At 32.8% G+C, this 17,226-nt stretch overlaps 1 protein-coding gene and 1 pseudogene across 1 annotated transcript; both read right to left on the bottom strand.

Moving 5' to 3' along the window:
• Positions 1–7,503: 7,503 nt before the first annotated feature.
• Positions 7,504–9,716, bottom strand: LOC117931570 (annotated as a pseudogene).
• A 3,926-nt stretch (positions 9,717–13,642) lies between these two features.
• Positions 13,643–15,728, bottom strand: LOC117932253 (UDP-glucuronate 4-epimerase 3). Its single transcript, XM_034853402.1, has one exon. The coding sequence runs from the start codon at positions 15,341–15,343 to the stop codon at positions 14,054–14,056; it is 1,290 nt and encodes a 429-aa protein (XP_034709293.1). The 5' UTR covers positions 15,344–15,728; the 3' UTR covers positions 13,643–14,053.
• Positions 15,729–17,226: the final 1,498 nt, after the last annotated feature.

Here is a 17,226-nt window from a genome sequence, read left to right as displayed (position 1 = left end):
CAATTCAATACACTCTCCTTTTAAATCATTTATTTTAATTTTTATATTTCATCGATTTTCATCATCATATACTCACTCCAAAAATATAGGTATTCATTAATTAATTTTAGCATCGTATTTGTGTTTCATTATTGAGAAGGTTTTGAGTATTTTCTTGTTTTGTTACTGAATTTCATTAATAACTTGTTGATTAAACACTCAAAGTAATTTCATTTACTTGGCATCACAGTGAGCAAGTGTAAGGATTAAGTTCCTCCATTGTATTTCAAGCTTATGCATTATTCCTTATAATGTTGGGCGTTCTCTTCCAAGTGAAATTTCAAGGCAACAGTACTTCTCAATTTTAGAAGAATAATGCAATTTTCATATGATTGTTAGGTTCAAACTTCAAATGGATATATTATTTGTTATTATGATAACATAAGTCAATTTTATTTTTATGTTTTTCAAATAATTATCAAGTAAATGTATTATTTCCAAAATTTATCACGTACTAAGTTTCATCTATTGGGTTTCACTTATTTTTCTTTTTATTGTTTAATTATATTTCACCCATTTTCAATTTTCAATTTTTGTAAGAGACAAACATTATACTAACATAAACAATTTTTTTAAAAAAAATTGCACAACTTATGACCTAGGGAAAGTGAGTAGACATTGGAGCAATTCCGAAGGCCCACTAGGCCAACCTAAGAATGGTCGGGCCAGCATGGTCCGTTTACATGCCTATCTTTTTATTATAGGCTCACTTAACTGCATCTCTCAGGAAGTGAAACACAAACGGACCCCAATAAATTTCCCGACTCAATGCACTTCTTACAATTCTACCAAAAAATATCTAATTTCTCATTACATAATTTACATTCTCATTGAAAAAATGAGAATAAAAACATAATCAAGTTATGGCACAAAAGATTTTTTTTTTTTTTTAATTCTATCTAAACCTTAAAAAATTGAAAATAAGTAAAACAAAAAGATGAGTTATAAACCAAGCGCACCAAAAGTAAATCCAAAAGTGGGATAACTGGGTAGGGAGAATAATCTAAACAAGTAGACTTATCAATTGTTGAATCTATAGAAGCTGTAATCTCCCTAGACATTATGAATTATAGTCAATAATTTGAATTTCTTATACTGTTGGTGGGAAAGTTGATTCTTCTACACGACATCAGCCAAGAGGGATTATGAGACATGTACGAACTTTTTAAAAGACAAAAATCTTAAGAAACATAACCTATTAAGAAAATTTAAAAATAAGTAATTTTTAAAAATATTATGAACAACAATTAAAAATATGAAAAATATTTTTAAAAACTTTTGTAATGCATGTAAATAAATAAAAGATAAGATGAGAAAATTATTTTCATATTCCGAGCTGTAAAATAATTTTATTCCTAAAAATAATTGAAAAGCATTTTTAAAATCTGCTATAAAAAAACTATTAGAAATGTTTTTCAAAATATTATTAGACAAGCCTAGTATTGTCCTTAGTATTTTTTACTTATATAAAAAATTAATTTTTAGTGGTTGGAAATTATTATAAGTTTAAAATGTGTGTATATTTTCTTTTTACTTAATTTAAAAGAATTTATCCCACATCAATGGGGACAAAATATTTTTTCCATTTAATATTTTATCTCATGGTGTGATGTGTTTTTACTTTTCTTAAGCATTACAAAATTGTAGTGGGGCCTAAATCTCATTTCCCACTATACCTTAAAAGAATCAAGTGGGCCATTGTTAGTAACTTCATCCACCATGGTTATATTATTGATATCTTGATGGGAGAAGCTGTTTTTAATGTTGTTTTGATAGTAAAACATTGTATTTTATTGTTTTGTAAATTTTATCATCACTCGTATATTTATTTTTTATTTAAAATTAAATAAAAAATTAAAATTCTTAGAAAATACGAAAAAAAAGTATATCACAACTTATATTAATTAAGCGTCTTTATTTTCTATTCTAAAATGAAAAAACAAAATTAAAGTTAAGAAGAAAAAAGTGCATTCCAACTTACATTAATTAAGGGATGATATACTATGCAAATAAAAAATAGGAAAAATAATTAAAGGTTAAATAAATCACTTAATAAGTAGTATGGGTTGATGGTTTCATTATTAGACTATAATAAGGATTTCTTTTTCTTTTTCTTTTTAAATGCATTTCATGGTGGTGTAGAATTTTTTTTGTATAAGGGTTTTTAAATTATAATATATATATATATATATATATATATATATATATATATATATATATATATATATATATATATATATATATATATATATATATATAGATAGATAGTTGTGTTTTGTCCTAAATTCCAACTTCCAAGTTCCCCAACATTATATAAAAATCCCTAAAATCACCTACTTCTTAAGTTTCCTAACATTATATAAAAAGCCCTAAATTCACCTATTAGGGAAATGCTATTTGATGCACTACCATCACCATAACCTCAACCTCGTGCAAAGGTATCGAGTCGTTACTAATAGTAAAAAATAAATAATAAAAACAAAATGTATTCATTATTCTTATTATTATTATTATTTTGTACTTTTACCATTCATTATTCATATCTTAGCATATGGTAGAAAAGATGATAAAAGATTATTGTATAATTTTAAGTGAAATGATCAAAATATTTAAATAAAAAAGTAATAATTGATGAAGAATTTTTGGTAAATTTATAAATTTGTAATAAATATTGATAAATGATAAACAAAGTAGTTTTTAAAGTGATTGCAGAAGTTAAACATTATATCTTATTATGATTTTCCACCTTCAAAACTTAATAATAAAATTTGATAATAAAGTTCTATCTATTTAAAACTTTTGAAATATGAAATCTTTTATTTGACATCTTTATATATATACATTTGTGAATTTTATCTTTATTTTTCATTTATAAAATTATAGGATAAAATTAAAACATTAAAAATAAAAGAGAAGTATATCCCAACTTACATCAATTAAGAAAAGATATATTAAGCAAATAAAGTATAAAAAAATAATGATAAAATAAATCACTTATTAGTTAGTATTTAATGATTTACATTATTTGATTGTAGCAATGAGTTATATTTTTATTTTTGTGTATAGGGGTTCTTAAATTGTAATATATTTTTTTATTTTTGAGTTAGTTTTCTTTTCTGATATATAGTTTTTTTTTTTCTTTTTTTTTTGTCTTTGATATTGTGCTATCTGCAGTTTTAAAAGAAATGAAAATTATTTATCCCACATCGTTTCAAAATTAAAAATATTATATATATTTATTAAAACTTTGATACCCTTAAAAAAAAGCAAGTACAAAGCATTAAGCTAGACGCACAAAAATTCAACATCCATCCAAGCATGGCTTTCTGGATTGGCGGTCAACACCTACAAGTACAACAATAGTCGGAAATTGGGAAATTTCCAAACTGATTCGTCAAAATGTAGTAGGACTGCAAACCGTAAGTCTTCCGGGAGCAAGTAACCCTATAAATAACAGACAGGCTTCTTCTACAATATTCATTCCCCTCCCCTCCCTTCAGGCTTCTAAGCAAGAGCAACAGCATCTACAATATCTGCCATGGCCACACAACCACGGTATGCCGCCTTTTCTCATGTCCTGTTATTTTATGGTTGCCTAATCATGCCATACACGTGATTCCTACTTTCTTCCCCATGCCTCGCCCCTTATCCATTTTGTTACTCTATTCATCTCCATTCTGTTTTCGATATTCTTTTACCTTACTCAACCCATTTGTTTAATTCAATATACTCATTTTAAATCATTTCCTTCAACTTTTATGTTTTACTCATTTTCACCACAAGTATTCATCAATTAAATTTAACCTATGCGTGTGCCTTCATTTGATATATACTCATTTAAAAATATATCTTAACCCATTAAAATTCTCTCATGTATGGGTTTCAATAAAAATAATACCACCGTTGGCATCACTCTTTTCCCTCAACGCTCTTCTACTTGTGAGCACTTAATATTTCAAACTCTAGTTTTAGGCAAGGAAGAAAATATCGCCGAAACTAGGCGATATTTCGGCGAAATATCGGTGGGTGCCGACACGACATATAGTAAGGATATATCGCCAGTCAACCCTTGGTCAACGCAGGCGGTCAACTGTCAAAGCTCAAAATTGAGCCTTTTTTATCCTGCTGTGTGCATATAGTAAGGATATATCGCCAGTCAACCCTTGATCAACGCAGGTGGTCAACTGTCAAAGCTCAAAATTGAGCCTTTTTTATCCTGCTGTTGGGGGGATTCGAACCCCCAACAAAAGGTTTCCAATACAACTCCACTTCCACTAGGGCAAACATGCCCTTTGATAAATATTATGCACTATATAAATATATATCAAAACTTAGGATATAAATAAAATATTAAAAAAACACTTTAAATAATAAATTAATTATAACTATTTTATAATTAAATGAAAAATTTTCATTTAATTGATTAGTGAAAGATATCATAATTTTATTCATGGTGTTTTTAATATTATTAATATATTAAAAATTTATATATTTATCATCATTTATTTTATAATATATCATAATTTTAATATTAAATAGATTTTAAAATTAAACATATTATAATCACAATATTATCATCAAATAATATTTTATATAATTAAATAATCAATATACACTTATTAAATTTATATTTTTTATTAACATATATATATATATATATATATCAATTTATTTGAAAAAAATAACTTTAAAATGTCTATTATGTTTTTAACTTCATTTCTAAAAGTTTTATTTTATATTTTTATAAGTTTTGATCAATTTTAGGTTTACGGATTTTTTGTGTTAAAATATCCATCGAAATATATTATAATCAAATATTACAATATAATAATGAAATAATATTTAATATAATTTAATAATCAATATACACTTATCAAATTTATATTTTTTATTGACACTTACAATATTATATATATACATTAATTTATTTAATAAAATAACTTTAAAATATCCACCGATATTTTATGTCAAAATATCCACCGATATATCTATATCCGAATATATCTCCGATATATCCGATATATCTGTAAAATCAAAATACCTATATATCCGTAATTACCGACATTTTCATCCTTAGTTTTAGGTTAAATTTTCATCTCAATTATTTGCTTTTCAAATATACTTGTTGGATATTACATGTTTTATCCACTAAAACACAAAGTGTTGTTCTTCATATTTATGATGTACTTTTAATATTTTAAAATTATAATTGATTTAGATGATACTATATAATATTCTCTAAAATTAGATAAAAGGATTGATTTGATCATATTTATCTCATTTTTTTAATTAATACTACTAGTATCTTATTTTCACAAATCTAATTGAATTTCCTACTTATTTATTTATTGTTTTCATGACAGAACTTCATCAGCTTTCAACTCTTTCCTTACGATTTTGGGTTCAGCTACCCTTGCGAAATACCAATATGATAATGTTTCGCCCTTTGCGCAACACAATATAGCTATGCGAATCTCCTTGTTTGCAACATTTATATATTTCATGGTGGTTGTGGTTTATGAAATCCTTAATCCAGATGGAACTGTCAAAGTTGAAGATGATGGAAAATATCTCCTTATTTTGGGTCATGTTCAATTCTTAAGTGGAACAATAGCTATAACTTTGTTGATCCTGATCTTGATCCCATATTTTGGTTGGCTCCTCCTTGCCATATGGACCATGTTCTTAGTGAAAATAGTATGTTATTGGGATAAAACATTTTATAACTTCGACGTGTTCAAGAATAAAAAAAATGTCAATGATGGGGAAGGAGGACAAGAGGAACAACGAGCCCAAGTTTAGAGTAGGTTTGGCCCATAAGAGGTTATTAGTAAAATAAATAAATAAATAAAGCAAAAAACATATTTTGTTCTTGTAATTTCGAAAGTGTTGTATAAGTGTTTTATTTTTAGTAATGAGAGTATTTTTTTTTTTTCCTTTTTTCTTTTTCTCTATACATTGTTGGTGATTATTCTTCGCCGGAATACCACAAGGCTATGACATGTTTCATTGCAAATATGGTTTTATATGATAGAATTATGATTGAACTAATAAAACATATTTTCTGCATATTGTTTAGCTGGGCCTCCCAACTACCTCTCGGTAATATACTCTGAACATAGGAAATATAAACTAATAGCAAGTGCTAATTCTTTCCATTCTTACACAAAAAAACCCAAGGAAAAGGTATATTTAGAAGTTGCATTTTCTGTGTTCCCAAACAATAGAAAATTCAATACATGGCACAAAAATAGTGAATGCACTCCCATTCCTAAAAGCCCGTTCTAATCTGCAACAAAGTGAACACAAGATTGCTAGAAAGCCTACACGAAAACTATAACCCACCATGATTGAAGGCAGTAATATACCAATCTATCAGGTTCCATCATCTTTAACAAAATATCAAGGACATTAGCAGAATGGAAGGACATATGATCAATAAATTTATGTCAAAAATGAGAAAAAATACACATGAGAAAGTATTATAGATGTGCATACGTTTCGAGTCTTCAACATTCAAAAACCATCTCTAAATCAGCCATGACTTAGAATCTCTATATGTTTATACAATTTACACTGCAGAGATTAGAACCAGGAATACACATTCCCATATAGTCCAGAGCAACTCTTACCAAGGGCTCCATCTTTGTCATACCCAACCAAAGTACAACAATTGTAGTTGATGTGTAACAAACACAAGAAATTTATAAATTTCTGTAGTATTTCATGAATGAAAGATGTTACTAAACACCTGGAAGCACTCCAATGTTATAAAAGAGAACATAAGACTGAGAAATAAGGACTAAACCAAATATCCCATGTGACACTAAACAGTTGGCAGTAATAGATGCAACTCAATTTTCATAACAAAATAATTACAGCATCCTAGGAAGAGCCAAAATAAGGCCCTTCAATAACTCCATGATGTTGATACTCCATTAAAGAATAACCTTCGAGAACACTAAAGTCTACATCTACAAAAAGTTGAGGGTAAGGGTAAAAACTGAAATAATCTTTTTTTGAAGAAGTTGGTCACATAGAGCACCAGTCAGAACCAGTGTAAGTTATCAAAGCACGAGATAACATGAAATAAACAAATCTAAGTTCAACAAATTCACATTAGCAAGGTTAATTCGACCTTGGAATCAGTAACTCCAACTTTCATTCATAAACAATCATTCAATTTAGAAATAAAATGAGAACAAATTCTGCCAAACAACTCTGATTGGACAGCCAAACTATCATACTTCCTAATACCTTTCAACTTTTCAGTATATTTTGTATGGATAAAAAATAGATAAAATCTTCAAGTCAGGAAAGAACTAAGAATGGAAGTGTGACAGTTTAGTAAGATTTATCATTCATTTTAAGAAACCAACTGGAAAGGCTGAATTGTGGGCTTTTGCAGTTAAGTGTGTCACAAGTAGAATGGTTCTGAAGGTTTAAGACATTAGCAATGGCAAATGAAATTAAACATGGATATTGTTGATGCACTGTACCTGTTCCAACCGCAAAGAGAATAGAAATCGAGCTATCATGTGCTAATTTTATTCAAATTGCACAGAGATGGTACATGTCCTCCAATCACCATATGATCTATTGGCCATTAAATCTAAAATGCTGAAGCTACGAAAATTACATCCCTCAACTTCCACCTCCCAACTCCCCAAAAAAGGAAAAGAAAAAGAGGGTTCAAGTTTTCTTCTGATACAGCTTAGGACTTAGAGGCAATAGGAAAACAATATCCACCAACCACAAAATATCCTCCCTCCTTATGAAAAGAAAATAATTGATGATTGGGCAAAGAACAGAGAGACTTAAAAACAATCATAAGAATCATAATGAACAAGAATGCAAAGGATCCTAAACCACAATTGAAAGAATGTTTTACCAAGCACTCTTCTCCCCAGCTGAATAGTACTTGAGATACCACCTAACAAATTTTTTCAAGCCTGTCTGCAGATCTGTTGTGGGCTTATACCCGAGCTCCCTTTGAGCCAAGCTGATGTTGGCATGGGTAAACTGCACATCCCCATTCCTTGGCATCTTTATCATCTTCCTTTTTGCCTCCACCTTCAGGAGCCTCTCCAAAATGCTCACAAGATCCGTAACTGGAACTGGTGATGTGTTGCCCAAATTGAAAATCCTCAATTGAGCTGGCCCCTTCTTCTTCCCTCCACTACCAGTGCTCTTCTCCGCTGTATCCAATGCTGCCACACACCCCTTCACGATATCATCAATGTAAGTAAAATCCTGGGCAACCGTACCATGATTTGGTGCCTCAAAGATGGGAATCGATTTCTCCTTCAAAATATCCCGCGTGAAAAAGAAATACGCCATATCAGGCCTCCCCCAAGGTCCGTAAACGGTAAAGAACCTCAACCCAGTAAGCGAAAGGCCATATATATGATTATAAGTATGGGCAATCTCTTCGCCAGCCTTCTTGGTGGCGGCATACAGGCTGGCAGGCTGATCAGTCCGATCTCTCTCGGAAAAGGGTACCTTTGTATTGAGTCCATACACTGAACTCGAAGAAGCCCACACAATTGCAGGCTGTGGATTCGCCGATTTACAGACTTCAAGAAGATTAACAAGACCAGCAATATTACTATGAACATATGAACTTGGATTTTCCATTGCGTACCGAACACCAGCCTGAGCGGCCAAATGCATTACATGGGTAAATGCAACTACCTCGAATAGTTTCTTGAGAAGCTTTGAATCATTGATATCACCCTCGACAATGAATACACCTGTACGCTCAAGAAGAGCTTGTCGGGCACGTTTCAAGGAGGGATCATAGTAGTCATTGAAGTTATCCAGCCCGATAACGCCATCGCCGCGGCGCTTGAGTGCGGCGGAGACGTGGGTTCCGACGAATCCGGCAGCGCCGGTGACGAGGACAGAGATACCATTGCGAGCGCGCACTTTGGCCGATGATCGGACCCGCTTTTCCCAGGCAGGACCGCCCCAACTGTGGGTCCGGAGGGACCGCCGGGTGGGATCGGACGGCAGAGATGAAGATGACGGCGATAGGAACAAAAGATGAAAATCAAGCCCGAGAAGACGAAGGACCAAAATGTGAGCTTGGCAAGAGAGGAGTGCCACCTGAGTCTCTTCTCCATCTTGAACTTACCTGGGGTAGAAGGGATATTGTCAAGATGGGACATTTGCCTGAGCTGAGACTTTTTCCAGAGAAAATGATGGACTCTGAAACAAACCCAGATTTTCTCTTCTTGTGATTCCCCACAATGCGAGTGAAATTTAAAGGAAAGAAGAAATCTAGGGTTTGGGTTCCAGTAATGAACCTTGAGAAATTCTTGCTGTTGCTGTTGCTGTTGAGGAAAACGAAATAAAAGAAAAGGGTTTGTTCTCCTTCACCTCTCTACCTTACTGAGCATACATATGCATATATGGAATCTTGCAGTTTCTTGGAAGTATTGGTTGGTGGTGGTCGTCACATTTCGGGCTTACAGTTCTACAGACGAAAGATGGAGACATGATCGTGAATCAATGATTAAGCAAATACTGATTTTCTAGAGAGAAAATGACAGAATTTAATGGAGAGAAACATCAATGTGTTTGATGAATTTAAAATGAAGTAGTGGATTGGGATCAATGAGAGTCAAAGCAACTACAAAAACAGTGTGGAATAGCTCAGATTCAAGAGAGATTTGTTTATATATTTTATATCAAGCAATGGTTTCATTATGAGCTTAAAATCATACCAAAAAAAGCAAAAAAAAAAAAAAAAAACAGTACTTAACAATGGACAAATGTTGTAAAACGACAAATCTATCTGTCTTTTTTTTTTGCCACTTTGAATTGACAGGGGCCCATGACTTTTGACATCTCCATTTCTAAACTCTCCTTATTTAACATTATTTTGTGTGGGGCTTATTATCTTCCGCGTGATGAAGATGGTGTGGATGAGATTTCGAAACTAACAATGAAAATGAAAGAGAGGTTTGTGGGGATTTGGAAGTGATTTTCTCTAGCTTGTCGTTTATGATGACCTAATCATGTTAAGAGTGGCAGACCACCAACCAAAGTTATTATGAACAAGTTTTAGCCTTGTTTGGCAACTATTTGAAGAAGAGTTTTCTACTTTATTTATTTATTTATTTTTAATAATAAAAAAATATTATTATTTTTTTTAATGCGATAGTATTTTTGAGTTATTTTTATTTATTTTCTAATAATTATTTTAAAAAATAATTATACAAATATATAAAATAATTAAAATAAAAATACGGTATATGAAAATTATTTTAAGTTTTCAAATAAATTTTTATTCTATAAAACATTAAAAATAAAATTTAAAAACTATTCCTAAAAATTATTTTTTAAAACTGTTTTAAAAAAATAATTACCAAAAAAAGAGATTTTCATTTGTCTCTCATTCCCTGTACATTCCCACTTTGTAAATATCATAATATATTACAGATAAGACACAAAAATATTACCTATAATTCATATTTAATATTGAGACCGAGTTGTTATAAAGATATGTATAATCTAAAATATTCTTGTTAATTAAATATGATATTAATAAAAAAATAATATTATAAGGTATCATATCCAATAGAATGTGTGTTATATATTTGAATTTATAAAATATAGAATAAGAAAACATATTATATTTTGATAAGTAAATAAAAAATATATTGTTTCCAACATTGTTATTAAAAAATATGAAACATTTGTCATGTTCAGTATTACTTAAAAATCATTATATAATCTATTATTTAGTAATTAATTTTTTATTTTTTATTAATATATATATATATATTAGTATTATTTTATATTTTATTATACGTATATTTTTTTAATTATTTTCTTTTTTAATTAAAATTTTACTTTTTCGACCCTATGAATGCTTCAAGCACCGTCATTTACTCCTAGAGGAGCAAGTACAAAATGTGATAATTCTACCTCATATCATAGTCAAAAAGTCATATTAAGACATGAAGTTTAGGTAAAAAAATAATGACCCTCAAGGCTCACACAATGAGAAAGCATGAATACATTCATCCACATTCTTATTATAAGGTACTTTCTGTCAAAAAGAGAATGTCTAATTCTCTAAGGGAGAAGGGAATGGTGCACCCTCGTGCATTTCAAAGATGAGTTTATATGGCAATCATATAGTGTGTGCACCCATATCCTAGTCCACGCAAGACTTGGTTCATAAGGGTTTTCTTTCTTCCTTCCGAAAATCTTAATGTTGTCCTCCATTGTGAGTATACTATCTATCCCTCCTAACCACTACAAATACCAACAAACGCATTTAACTACCAAGCCATTACCACCAAGACCTCTCCATTGATAGCATTGCAACAAGTAATGAAAATTCTTATATTTGATTTCTTCACTCTTAAAGAATCATGACGTGCAAGTGAGTGCAAAGCAAAGCTTGTTCTACAAGAAGTTCTGAAAGTTCACAGTTCCAGATACATGAATGCTGGAAAGAATCAAGGAAACCCCTAATGCTAGAGACTAGAATCTTGGAATTTTCTTCATTTCCTTTTCTTCTGACATTTCAGATATGAGTGGGAGAACCTTATGAAACCGGTCCATTTGGTTTAGCTTAAGCATCTGGATTGTCTTATAGCAATTCAGTTGACAGTAATATTTGGTAAGAAATACTTGCATTATGGGTGCTTCATAGGTTTGGCATAATAGAGGAAGAGGGACTATTTGTGGCCTGATGTCACCGGCCCAGACTTAAAACTAGGAACAGTAGCATTTGAATTTCTCATGGTGCTTGATAGGAGTATTGTATTCTTAGTAGCAATTTCTCTTTATTTTTTTTTAACTCTATAGCTTGGTGTTTTGAACAACCCATGTATTGATTTTTCCTCCCGGATTGAAACATCCCATTTATCTTTCCTTCATTTCAAATATATTCCACAATGGGAATGAAATCTGATTTATGCAAACCCAAACATCACTGTTGTTTAGGACATTACAAATCAAATAGGTTGTTTGTAGCTGCTAAAATATATGCCCGATGTGAAGAGATATTAGATTCCAATGACAGAAGGAACAAGTTCAGAGCACATGCATAGACAAAAAGATGATGTCAAAAGGATTCTAAACGTATACAACTAAGAGGAGTGATACCATGTATATGTTTGTATTAACACAGCAGAAGAGGCGGCCTCCTTGGTAAGCCGCCTGGTTTGTCTTTGGAATCACCTCACCTTGTGACACGAAAGCAACTTTCGATGATCACATCTCAAACTTTCTATCAACTTTCCATGGTAAAAAGCTAAGGTTCATGCAGCCATGCCACCAAAATAGTGAATGTGGAGCTACCAGTTCCATATAGATTGTAAGGGAGAAAGATCTAGTAAGGAGAATACCCCCACCATTCCTAAAAGCCTGTTCTAACCAATATTGCCAGAAAAATGCTTACACAAAAACTAACCCACCACCCTAAAGGCTGTATACCAAACTATCAGGTTCCATCTTCTTCCACAAAATTAATCAATTAAGGACACACAGGACTACAAGCTGTCCCAGACGAGCTTGCAGAATAGGAGGGCATCATTTAGAATTTTATGTCAAAAAAGAGAAAAAAATACCCACCAGAAGGATTATAGAGACCATGTGTATGTCTTTCTAGTCTTCAAGATTTAAAAACCATCCCCAAATCAGCCATGACTTAGAACCTCTACATGTTCACACAGTTTACAAAGCAGAAATTAGAACCAGGAATACATCTCTGTAGTCCAGAGCAACTCTCAATTAGAGCTCTATCTTCGTCATACTTAACCAAAGTACAACAATTGTCCTTTCTGTGTAACAAACACAAGAATTTATAAATTTCTATAGTATTTCCTGAATGAAATATGCTACTAAACAACTGGAAGCACTCAAATGTTATAAAAGAAAACATGAGACACTGAGAAAAAAGTACTAAACCACATATCCCATATGACAATTAAGGGTTGGCTAGAAACATGTAACTCAATTTTCGCACCAAAATAATTACAGCAACCTAGGAAGAGTCAAAATAAGCCCCTTCAATCACTCCATGCTGTTGATACTCCATTTGAGAATAACCTTCAAGAACACTTAAGGCTACATCCACAAAAGGTTGTTGAGGGCAAGGGGAAAAATTAAAATTTTTGAAGAAGTCGGTACCGGGTCAAGACCAGTGTAAGTTGTGAAAGGACATATACAAATCCATAGTTGCAGAAGTTCAACAAATCCATAATTGCAAAGTTAATTTGAACTCAAAATCAATAACTCCAACTTTTATTCATAACCAATCATTTGATTCAGAAATTAAACAAAACAACTTCTGCCAAACAACTATGATTGGACAGCCAAATTATCATACTTCCTAATACCTTTCAACTTGTCAGCATATTTTGTCTGGATAAAAAACAGATAAATCTTAAGAAAGTGAGAATGGGAAGTGCAACAGTTCAGTAATCATTCATTTAAGAAGCCAACAGGAAAGACGGGATTGTGGCCTTCTGCAGTTGTATTTCACAAGTAGGCTGGTTCTTAAGGTTCAAGAGATTAGCCATGGCAAATGAAATTATTGATGCACTATACCTTTTTCAACATATTTAATTAAACCACGAAGAAAATAGAAATCAAGTTATCATGTGCTAATTTTATTCAAATTGCACAGAGATGATACATGTCCACCAATCAGCATATTATGATCTATTGGCCATTAATTCTAAAATGCTGAAACTACAACAATTACATCACCCACTTTCCACCTTCCAACTCCAACCCCTCTTTCCAAACCCCAAAAAGGAAAGGAAAAGGATGGTTCAAGTTTTCTTTCGATACAGCTCAGGACTCGAAGTACCCAGAAAACAATATCCACCAACAACAAAATATCCTCCCTCCTTATACGACAACATGTAGATATATGAAAAGAAAATAATTGATAATTGGGCAAAGAACAGAGAGACTTGAAAACAATCATAAGAATCATAATGAACAAGAATGCAAAGGATCCTACCACACGGTTCAAAGAATGTTTTTACTGAGCACTCTTCTCCCCTGCTGAATAGTATTTGATGTACCACCTAACAAATTTCTTCAAACCTGTTTGCAGATCTGTTGTGGGCTTGTATCCGAGCTCCCTTTGAGCCAAGCTGATGTTGGCATGGGTAAACTGCACATCCCCATTCCTTGGCATCTTCATCATCGTTCTTTTTGCCTTCACCTTCAAGAGTCTCTCCAAAATGCTCACAAGATCCGTGACTGGAACCGGTGATGTGTTGCCCAAATTGAAAACCCTCAATTGGGCTGGCCCCTTCTTCTTCCCACCACTACCAGTGCTCTTCTCCGCAGTATCTAATGCTGCCACACATCCCTTCACGATATCATCAATGTAGGTAAAATCCCGGGCAACCGTCCCATGATTTGGAGCCTCAAATATGCGAATCGATTTCCCCTTCAAAATATCCTTCGTGAAAAAGAAATACGCCATATCAGGTCTTCCCCATGGTCCATAAACGGTAAAGAACCGCAACCCAGTAAGCGAAAGGCCATATATATGATTATAAGTATGGGCAATCTCTTCGCCAGCCTTCTTGGTGGCGGCATAGAGACTGGCAGGCTGATCCGTCCGATCTCTCTCGGAAAAGGGTACCTTTGTATTGAGTCCATACACTGAACTCGAAGAAGCCCACACAATTGCAGGCTGTGGATTCGCCGATTTACAGACTTCAAGAAGATTAACAAGACCAGCAATATTACTATGAACATACGAACTTGGATTTTCCATAGCATACCGAACACCAGCCTGAGCGGCCAAATGCATTACATGGGTAAATGCAACTACCTCAAATAGCTTCCGGAGAAGCTCTGAATCGTTTATATCACCCTCCACAATGAACACACCGGTACGCTCAAGAAGAGCTTGCCGGGCACGTTTCAAGGAGGGATCATAGTAGTCATTGAAGTTATCAAGCCCGACAACGCCATCGCCGCGGCGCTTGAGTGCGGCGGAGACGTGGGTTCCAACGAATCCGGCAGCGCCGGTGACGAGCACAGAGATCCCATTGCGAGCACGCACTTTGGCCGATGATCGGACCCGCTTTTCCCAGGCAGGACCGCCCCAACTGTAGTTCCGGAGGGACCGGCGGGAGGGGTCGGACGGCAGAGATGATGATGACGGGGATAGGAAGAAAAAGATGAAAATCAAGCCCAAGAAGACGAAGGACCAAAACGTTAGCTTGGCGAGAGAGGAATGCCACCTGAGTCTCTTCTCCATCTTGAATTTTCCTGGGGTAGAAGGGATGTTGTCAAGATGGGACATTTGCATTTTCCAGAGAAAATAATGGACCCTGAGACAAACCCAGATTTTCTTTTCTTGCGATTCCTCAGAATGTGAGTGAAATTTAGAGGAAAGGAGAAATCTAGGGTTTGGGTTTCAGGAATGAATCTTGAGAAATCCTTGGTGTTGCTGTTGAAGAAAAAGAAATCAAAGAAAAGGGCTTGTTCTCCTTGACCTCTCTTACGTTATTGTTCACACATATGTATATTTGGAATCCTATGGTTTCTTGGAAGGGTTGGTTGGTGGCGGTGGTCACTTTTACGCGCTTGTAGCTCTACAGAGAAAAGATGGAAACTTGATCGTGAATGAATGATTAAGCAAATGGTGATTTTCTAGGGAGAGAATGACAGCTTTTAGAGAGAGAAACCTGATTCTCTGTTATGAAGCCAATACTCATACGGAGTAATGGAGATCTAGAAGAGTCAAAATGAACTGTAAAAACAGCGTGGAATGGGTCAAATTCAAGAGATATTTTCATATTTATTTATTCATATCAACCTAGGGTTTTGTCATTACCTTTAAATCATAATAAAAAGGAAAAAAAAAAAAAAAAAAAGAGACTCCCTTTTCTTTTTTTTTTTTTTCTCAAAATTTCAACTTTGATTGATTGAGACGCCTTGAATTCTTCTACCTCCATTTTTAAACACTCTTTATTTAACATAGATTGTGTGGGGGTTATTGCCTAGGGAAGGAGTGATGAAGATGGGTGTGGATGAGATTTTGAAGCTCCAATAATGGAGGGATTTATACTTTTTTCGACCATTAAAAATGGAGAGATTTGTGGGGATTTGGGAGTTGGAATTTCCACGCCAATTTCTTATTTATTATGATGAAGATGATCAAGCTATCAACTCTAAATAGATTAGTCAAAGTTGAAATTAATCACTTAAATTATGTTCTTTTTTTTTTCTTTCCTTTTTATAAAAGAGCAATACAAAATTTTTAAAAATCTTAGATGGGTTTTGTTGGAACTCTTAAGGGAATGTGGGTAGTGGAATTTTAAGCCATTAAAAGATACCAATGATAAGATAATTTTAAAAATAAGTCATTAGTGTAAAGTGCAAGAGAATGCTAAATGTTTAATAATTCATCTAAGAGGATAAATTTTAAAATTTGAAAGCATACAACAAGAAGACTATTGTATATATATTAGACTATTGGGTGATCACCATTCACACCTATTTTTTAAGTGGTTTTTTCCAAGTGATTCTAATGATTATCCACATTATGATTATGTTTGATAAGGATGTTATTTAATTATTCCAATTTAAAGGGGAATATGAATGCTTGACATTTGTGCACATTATAATGATTAATATAAAGTATGGTTATGGCTAACTTTGAATGTTTATTTATACTTGTATTAAGCTATGCTATATTGGTGCTTTGCAAAGATGATGCAGTGAGAGAACTTATTTGGGAAATTTTCTATTTTAAAGTAGGCAAAGGACTGCAACAAAGAAGTAGACAACAATGGTGGATCCACAGAGTTAGAACAATCATGAAAAAAAGGGTCTTCACTCAACTACAAAACAGTTGGCAATCACTCAATGTTGGGGATCACAGGAAAGAAAGAAAAGTGGAAATATGCTGCAGGAAACTTGAAAGAATTTTATGTTTTCAAGCTAATAGTAATAATAATAAAAGGCTATTTATTTACTTTTTCTCCCTTTTGTTTTTTTTTATACCTTATACATGGTAGAAAAAATAGGGAAAATGGTTCAAGAAGTTAGGGGATTTGTTTATAAATTTATTACTATGGTATCGGAAGGGAAAAAGCTGTCTGTTTTCTTTTTCTCTTTTTTGTTTTTGGATTTTGTGTGTGAGGCTTTTTTTTTACCCTTTTGTCCTTTTGTGGGTGGATGTGTGAG

The sequence above is a fragment of the Vitis riparia genome, chromosome 15, assembly GCF_004353265.1.
Source record: "Vitis riparia cultivar Riparia Gloire de Montpellier isolate 1030 chromosome 15, EGFV_Vit.rip_1.0, whole genome shotgun sequence".
Lineage (NCBI taxonomy): Eukaryota > Viridiplantae > Streptophyta > Magnoliopsida > Vitales > Vitaceae > Vitis > Vitis riparia.
Note: the sequence above shows the minus strand (reverse complement) of the source record. Positions and strands in the feature narration are given on the sequence as shown.

Bases quoted from the DNA above. Each gene is read 5' to 3' on its own strand.
- LOC117932253 (XM_034853402.1), bottom strand. From the start codon at position 15,343: ATGCAAATGTCCCATCTTGACAACATCCCTTCTACCCCAGGAAAATTC.